Here is an 8,508-nt window from a genome sequence, read left to right as displayed (position 1 = left end):
AGAAATAGATTTTTAAAGTCAAATTTCTTTTTTTTTTTTAAGAATCTTTTCCAATGGGAATAATTTTGAAAATTACGATAAATATATTCGTATATATCCCATAATTTATCAATTTTCCACGTGGGAAAAACAAGTTTTCTGAATGGGCCGTTTCTTTTGAGCCCATAAACGAAGAATAAGCCCATTAGCCCAATTGGCTAAGCGTCGCGTCTGGCGTGGGAGCAGACTGCTCTAAAGGGCTCCGCAGGCGATTCTGCGCTGCTCTAGTGTTTTTGTTGCCTGCTCGTGTAGCCTTTGTTCCTTCAGAAGAAGAGTCGACCATGCCGACCGTAAGCGTCGGAAGAGATCGTCTATTTGCTGCCCTCGGAAGAACTTATTGTGAGCTTGAAGTTTTCAATCAATATGTTACGTTGTTCAATTATGTAATTGCTTTCTGTTAATTTCATTTAATTTTGTTTCATTTTCATTTCTTAGCGCAGGAAGAGTTCGAAGAGCTGTGCTTTAGGTTTGGAATTGAGCTTGATGATGTTGTAAGTATTTTTTTTTCTCGATTACGTTCATGATTTGGATGTGAATTTTCTTTTTTACTTTGGCTTGTTGACTGTAGACGACAGAGAAGGCGATTATTAGGAAAGAGAAGCATTTGGAAGAAGAAGCTGATGAAGATGAAGAAGTCATCTACAAGATTGAAGTCCCCGCAAACAGGTACATTTCTTTATAATTTTCTCTAAATTGCAATTAGGATTCAATACGGGGATGGAGCGTTTGTTTCCCCTTCTTCTTCTCTGTGTGCGTGCGTGTCCGGACAAGTCCTTGAGATTTCTGCTAGGTTAGGCACAGATTGTAACGCATCCAAGATGTTTATTTTTCTTCTAAAAGAACAATTTTTATCTATTTGTAAATGTGCCTGCATTGGCCTCATTTTGAGTTCTTGGATTTTTTTTTTTTTTTGCAAAAGGTAGAAGACCGTTGTAAATTTCATTGGAGATTATAAAACTATTTGAACGTTGTAGTTGTTGGCATCTGAGATATAACTTGTAAATCTACTTTATGGTTTTGTAGATACGATTTGCTCTGTCTTGAAGGGCTTGCTCAAGCACTGCGCATTTTTAATAAGCAGGAGGCGACACCCAGCTATAAATTAACCAATATAACCAAGGAATCTATGCACAAAATGCATGTAAAACCTGAGGTATAGTTTCCATTTGAATATGTAATTTATATAATTATAGATGATGTCAACTTGTTTCTATTTATCTGGAACTTTCAACTTCTCAGACTTCCTCGATTCGTCCTTACGTGGTTTGTGCTGTTTTGAGAGACATAACTTTTGATGAAGCAAGTTATAATAGTTTTATTGATCTGCAAGACAAACTTCATCAGAACATATGTCGGTAAGTTTGGATTGTAGTTAGTTTATTGGTATCATATTCATTGTGATTTTCTCCTATTTTGTGCATTGTTCTGATTTCCATCCAGCCACACAAGTCGTAAAGCTACTGAGTCGAGAATTACAAGTTGTATTGTTTTGTTTTAGCAATTCCAATAGGATATAGGACATGGAGTCCAAGTATGTAGCAATGACGTAATTTTGTGATCAAGACATAGTTATTTTTTGGTGCATGAGCAATTCTTTTGTTGACTATAATATTTTTGCTACGTCTGATTTGTATATTTTACTTTCTAATTCTTCCTCTTTTTCTTGTTTTATTTTCATTTGTGCTGGAAGTATTGTCTTAAGAGTTTTGTTTGATTTTTTTTAGACGGAGAACCCTCGTTGCCATTGGAACTCATGATCTGGATACACTTGAAGGCCCTTTCACCTATGAGGTGGGATTTCCTTGTGATCATAGTCTTGGGACAATAAATATTCTGTTTCTATTAGTAGGTCTAGTAGAATGTGCTGTGTAGCATTAGATTGCATTGTCTGTGTATTCATCCTCAGTTTCTGTAACATCTCTGGAAAATTATTCTGTAAAGTTAATCCTTTCATCCTTGAAGTGTATGTTTTGGAACAATAATGAAAAACTAAAAAAAGGCTGCTGCTGTAGTGCAATACTATAGATTCTGCTCTCTGATGATTGAAGTGTTAGTTGTGGTTAACTCTCTCTCTCTCTCGCGCTTTTGTTAGCTTTTGGTCGATACTCATCTGTTCCAGTGAATACAGTGTCCTAACGTTGACATTCTCACTTTCCCCTCATTTGTTTCAGGCTTTGCCACCAACAGCTATAAACTTTGTGCCACTGAAACAGGTAAAATATATAATGCACCTAGGCCAAGTTTTTCCCTCTTTTTATCCGTTGATGAGATTCAGCAAAATGAGTATTTCAGATTTCATTTTTTTCCTTTTTGAAAGGTCTTATTTCCATGACTTAAAGGAATCAAATATGTACTTGCTGCGTGTTGATATGTTCTGAAATAACCTTAGTTGATTTCACTTAGATATTTGTAGGAATTGATTTTCAGTTGTCTGTTGGTTTGGAACTAACTTTTTTTATTTTTTTATGTGATGCAGACGAAGAGTTTCAGAGCTGATGAGCTGATGGAGTTCTATAAAGTAAGTGCCGTAATAAGAATATATCTATTTTCTGTCTGGTATTAAGTCCTAGATGTATGTTGTTATGATGTTTTTTAGTTTCCCTTTTTCTGAAATCGATGTCGAGATATTTTGATCCATGTTTCTCCATGCTTATTTGCAGTCAGATTTGAAGCTGAAGAAGTTCTTGCACATAATAGAAAAATCACCTGTATTTCCCGTTTTGTTTGATCGCAACAGGTATACTACCACCACACTTTCTTATGTTTGAAATTGTTGGGATCTTATAGAACTTAATTGGCTGGTTTACTTCTTACTATCAGAAAACATGTGCATTTTATAGTTTTCATTAGCTTATTGAAAATATTTGTAGTTTCTCTTAGTTTTCAGAATTTTTTCGAAGAAAAAGTCTTTTTTTTTTTTTTTTTTTTTTTTTTTTTTTTTTTTTTTTTTTTTTTTTTTTTTTTNCTGCAGAACTGTTTTGTCTTTACCACCAATTATCAATGGTGCACATTCGGCTATTACTTTGAAGACAAAGAATGTGTTTATTGAATGCACTGCAACTGATCTGACAAAGGCAAATATTGTATTGAATACTATGGTAATAATTTTTTTGAGTAGTTGTGGAAAAGTTTATTTGCTGATATAAAGTAATCCCTAATTTTTGGAATTTCTTGTAATCTTCTTAGGTGACTATATTTTCAGCGCTGTGCAAAAAGAAGTTTGAAATCGAGCCAGTTGAAGTGGTATATTCTGATGGGAAGTCAAGTATTTATCCGGAGCTATCTCTCTACAATATGGAAGTTTCTCTGTCTTATATCACTAATTGCATTGGAGTCTCATTGGAGGCAGAAGAGGTAGTTTTATAAGCTCATATATGCTTTTTTTAAACTTTATTTTTAGCCATACCATACGGTTTCCTTAACACATATTCAGTATCCTCCTATATCATAATAGAAACTTATATAAGAATCAATAATTTATTGTGACCTTTGGCATTCACTATTTTTTTTTTTTTTTTGTGCTGAAGTTTTCCTCGAGGCTTGAGTTTAGCATTTTACTTTGGCTTGCTGCTAATGCAGACTATAAAATCTTAGAAGATAATGTTAGGATGTTCAACGTAGTCAAAATAATTCAATTTTCTTGGTTCTTTACCCAAAGAAGACAAGGATTAATTTCAACTATGGAATGCCATCAATTGGAAGTTATTGTAAGTTCCAATTCTAAGCATTTGCAAAATGGGGGGAATTGATAAGTAGGTATTATATTGGTACAATGGAATGAATATGATGTGGTTTGTGATATTTTACAATCTTCCAGGTTACCAGTTTGTTAAATAGGATGCAATTACACGCTAAGCAGTCAATGTCTGGTGACAAGTCTAGTATAACTATATCAGTGCCCCCAACAAGGAGTGATGTGCTTCACGCATGTGATGTCATGGAGGTAAAAATAGTACATAGGAGGGATAATCTTGTGAATACATGTGTATACATAATTTCTTTTCACCTTGCAAATAGTTATTGATCTTGTAAATTTATTCATTTCTAGGATGTTGCTATTGCTTATGGGTTCAATAACATCCCAAAAAGTAAACCTGCATCTTTGCAGCCTCTACCACTAAATGAGTTCAGTGACCTTATCAGAGCAGAGGTACGTTTTAGTAACAGTTGATTTTTCTATATGCTTTGGACATGTAAGTTCCTTGCTTACCATTTTGTTTGTTCACTTGTTTCTGTTTAGATTGCAATGACTGGGTTCACGGAGGTACTTACGTGGATCCTATGTTCTTATAAAGAGAACTTTTCCATGTTAAAGCGTGAAGATGATAAATCTACCGCTGTTATCATCGGAAATCCCCGTTCAACTGATTTTGAGGTTTGTAAACCCCATCTGATATTTTTTATCAACTTGGGTAAACCTATCTAAGTATGCCACCTGCTAGAAATCACTTGAATTATGTATGCTTTCACTAAACATTTGGAATGATGCTCTGCCTTGGTAATAACTTTTTGCACTTTCTCAACATTGCCAGGTTGTACGAACCAGTCTTATGCCTGGTCTTTTGAAAACTGTTGGACATAATAAAGATCATCCAAAGCCCATAAAGGTACATGCATAAATTTTCAATGACTTCATTTATTTACCACATGGAGGTCCAAATCTCTGAAACTGTTGTCACTTGTGATAAAAATATTGGTAGACATGTGGCATTAATATACACATGCACGTTGTATGAATGTGCGCTGGTAGTAAGTGTATGCATATTTTGAAGTTACACGTGGCAACTGTTCTAGGTTTTAAGTGTGTAATAAGCTTACGTGATGTTTATTACATCTTGATGTTGTCTGTGGCTTAGCGTCATGCTGTGGACGCAATAGTAGGTCACTGCTACGAAACGTGCTCAGACTCCATTGTTCTTGGGGAAGAATTGTAGAGTTCAATTGTTAGTTATGGTGAGGTGTGACTGTTATGTTGGTTTAACCTCTAAACGACAATTAGGACCTGAACGAGTAGGAAAAGTTTGCATATGGTATTTTCCAGTCGAGAAGGTCTTCTCGGAGAAGAAAAGATAAGTAGTTTGTACGGTTGTTTTTAGTAGGTCTTGGAGTTACAAGCTGAATTACTTGATAAAATGGGTCTCTGAGTCTTCATTGTTCCAGTATGCTCTATGTAATGGTTATTGATTTTTGTAAGTATACTGGTAAATGGTAGAAATTGTAAATAGATTCTTAGGAAGAGGAGGTTTGTCTTTTCTTTCATTTTGTGCTTCTTGTACTCGTTTGTACTTTTATGCTTATTGAATTTATTTTCTGAATAAAGAGAGGGTTTAGGAGTTTCCCCAGTTGGATTGGCATTCTTTAAGGTCTCATGAAGATTTCTAGTGTAGTCCATTTTTACAATTATTTGTTTCATGAGATCATTCTAGGGGCAGGCGAACTGTTGGGGCGCTCATGGGTGGTTTGAAAAACAAGGATGTTATCTGTTTATTAAGCTATCGTCTCAATATATTTTTTTGAAGGCCTGTTTGTTTTAAAGTCAACATCAAAAAAGCTTAGAAAGTTAAATTATCTGTCAACTTTTTTGTTCTAGATATTTGAAGTAGGTGATGTATCATTACTGGATAATGCAAAAGATGTTGGCGCAAGAAATCATCGTCATCTTGCTGCTCTATATTGCAGTGCCAATTCTGGGTTTGAGGTAAGAATCTAAAGGAAGTCTAGATCTGCCCTTTATCGTTGATTGTTCCTAATTACTATTTATTTTCTGTAATTAGCTAACATTTAGACGTGTTATTTTATGACAGTGCAAAAACGTTGNAAAAAAAAAAAAAAAAAAAAAAAAACAGCGAAGTTTTGTGCATTACAATTTCTGAAGAAAACTTTTAGAAAATATACCAAAGAAATCCCTTAATTTTATAAAGTTAGTGTTATGCTCAATTTTCATCTGATACATAGTACTTTGCTTTCTAAAGATACTAATGTTCTTATAAATCTCATTTTTTTTCTGTGGCCATCTTTTTCGAGTGTTAATTCACGGTGCCGTTTTGTATTTTTAATCATTTTATTTTTCTTGATATTTCAGTTGATCCATGGTTTGGTCGACAGAATTATGGAAGTCATAGGGGCTCCTTTTGTTTCAGTTGGCGTTGAAACTGGGTATTACATAAAATGTTCAGATGTAAGTGGGTTATTCCGTGCGCTTTATTTCATGGAAGGTTACAAATTAGAAACTTAGAATTGACTTTGTTTCTTGCCATATTCCCTTGTTTTGTTTATATGTCCTGCAGAATCCAGAGTTTCTTACTGGTAGACAAGCTCACNTCATCGTCATCTTGCTGCTCTATATTGCAGTGCCAATTCTGGGTTTGAGGTAAGAATCTAAAGGAAGTCTAGATCTGCCCTTTATCGTTGATTGTTCCTAATTACTATTTATTTTCTGTAATTAGCTAACATTTAGACGTGTTATTTTATGACAGTGCAAAAACGTTGGTGAATATATTAGAAAACAAATAGGACTTTACAANTTCATCCCGAGGTAGTAACACCTCTTCAAACTTATGCTTGAATCTTCCCCAACATATTATATATACCTTGTGTGTGTAATATAGTGTCACTCTTTGTTCTCCCCTCCCTCTCTTTCTTGCATTGATTGTGAGATTGTGAGCTTCTTTGAGTTTCAAAAATTGATACCATTGCAAGATTCTTACTCAATTAGCTTTATATGAGATGTTGTTCATGCTTGCAATACTCTTGTGATGAGTAATCAAGGTTCCAAATGTAAGTCATAAGATGCATGTATATAAACTTTGGTAATAAGTTCATCAATTATTGTCGTTGTATGTTTGCCATTTTTTTTAATTGAGATTTGTTTTTGGTTGCAAAGTTTATTACTCTATTGATGAACAATGAGTGATGCCAAGTTTCTCCCATGTTCCTGGATGTTGGTTTTATTTAATAACCATTTGATTATTGAAAGTCGTGCTTCTTTTCTCACCATTTCTCTATGTTGCTTTTCACCTTTCTTAAGAATATATTTGAGTTCTTAGTCAAATTCCAAAAACAAAAACAAGTTTTTAAGATTTCTTTTTTAGCTTTCAAAACCTTGGCATGGTTTTTAAAAATATATATAAAAAAGTAGATAATTAAACAAAAAATTCGTAAGTGGAAGAGTGTTTATAAGTTTAATTTTCAAAACCCAAATAGTTATCAAATAAAACTTTATTCATTTTGTTACAATATTTTATGTAACTTGTACAATTCAGAATTTAGTTTTTCCGTAGTTTACTTATCAAGACATGAAGTTCGATAAGCCATCAATGTCTTAACTCAATTCTTGCTTTCAACATTATTATTCACGGCCCCAGCTTGTTCCAGCTCTAGTTCTGTCGGGGGCATACAAGCTTCATCTTCTGATTTATCTGTATCTTCTACTGCATTTCGAGATGAATTCTTGTTTCTGGACATTGAAAGAAGAAAATGATATGTGGTCTCGAAAATGAAATATAGTTCGTATTTGTATGGTGCTACTAATGATATCTCCCTTGTTTGACCTCAGGTTTTGAATAACTTTGACATTCCTGATCCATGTTCCTTTGTCGAACTTAGCATCGAGAGCTTTCTATAGTATTCATTCTACAGTTGACGAGTAAGTAAACCTTGCTTCTCTCTATCTCTCTTTTTTTTTTTAATATTATTTTTCAAGGTGTCTTGTTTTCTTGTTCAATTTTATGCGGGATATATAGCAATGTAAGACTTGTGGCTTTTCATCGTATACGTAGTTCATCTTTGACCTCCTATATTGAAAGTCTTTTCCATAATATTTCTATCGCTACCTTTCTCTGGAGTCCCGTCCTCTCCAGTGGAAGTTATCCATTTCTCATGTCGAAAACGACATTGAACGATTCTTACAAAGTTTGTTTTTTGCCGATGAAGTAGACTATGCATCTTTCGCTATGTTAAAACGCCGAAGTCGGTTTTGGTTTCGCTGATGTGGGTATGTTTTTTTGGTTACTGTAGGTTTCTGGGTTCACCTCTGCTAAGTTTCACAGGATACTCCAAACACCATATGCATTTGCACGCCAGGTTTCGAAAATTTGAAGGCCTTTTTTTTTTCTCTTCGTTTCAAGCTCTCATCATAAGGATTACATTTGAAACTTTGGCCATTTGTAGTGTATTTTTTATGGCTAACCGTCAGTNTTTTTTTTTTTTTTTTTTAAACATTTATGGGCATGATTACAGCCAGAGTCATTTTTGGTTTATAATATACAACCGTTTTTATCTTTTCTGAGTTGCTTCTGGAGTCCTTATCTACATCATGTTCTTTCATTTCTTTTATTCGCCAATCTAAATTTTTAAGGTTAAGTTCACTTATGATCCTCTGGTTCTTATATGTTATTTTTTAATTCAACAATATGGCGAGAGATTGGAAACTGAGGGGGCTTATGTCTTATACTGGTACATGCTCATGTG

General features: G+C 34.2%; 1 protein-coding gene across 1 annotated transcript; it reads left to right on the top strand.

Annotated features, from left to right (window-relative positions):
- The first annotated feature begins 245 nt into the window (after positions 1-245).
- LOC111792815 (phenylalanine--tRNA ligase beta subunit, cytoplasmic-like) lies at positions 246-8,228 on the top strand. The gene is made up of 21 exons (XM_023674404.1): positions 246-378; positions 475-530; positions 608-705; positions 1,063-1,192; positions 1,279-1,394; positions 1,764-1,830; positions 2,211-2,252; positions 2,516-2,557; positions 2,700-2,776; positions 3,011-3,137; positions 3,226-3,393; positions 3,857-3,982; positions 4,088-4,189; positions 4,280-4,414; positions 4,572-4,646; positions 5,630-5,737; positions 6,122-6,217; positions 6,327-6,409; positions 6,553-6,574; positions 7,595-7,684; positions 8,056-8,228. Exons 1-20 carry the CDS (start codon positions 321-323, stop codon positions 7,661-7,663), a joined length of 1,797 nt encoding a protein of 598 aa, XP_023530172.1. The 5' UTR covers positions 246-320; the 3' UTR covers positions 7,664-7,684; positions 8,056-8,228.
- The last annotated feature ends 280 nt before the right edge of the window (positions 8,229-8,508 follow it).

Source organism: Cucurbita pepo, chromosome LG04, assembly GCF_002806865.2.
Source record: "Cucurbita pepo subsp. pepo cultivar mu-cu-16 chromosome LG04, ASM280686v2, whole genome shotgun sequence".
Classification (NCBI taxonomy): Eukaryota; Viridiplantae; Streptophyta; class Magnoliopsida; order Cucurbitales; family Cucurbitaceae; genus Cucurbita; species Cucurbita pepo.
Note: the sequence above shows the minus strand (reverse complement) of the source record. Positions and strands in the feature narration are given on the sequence as shown.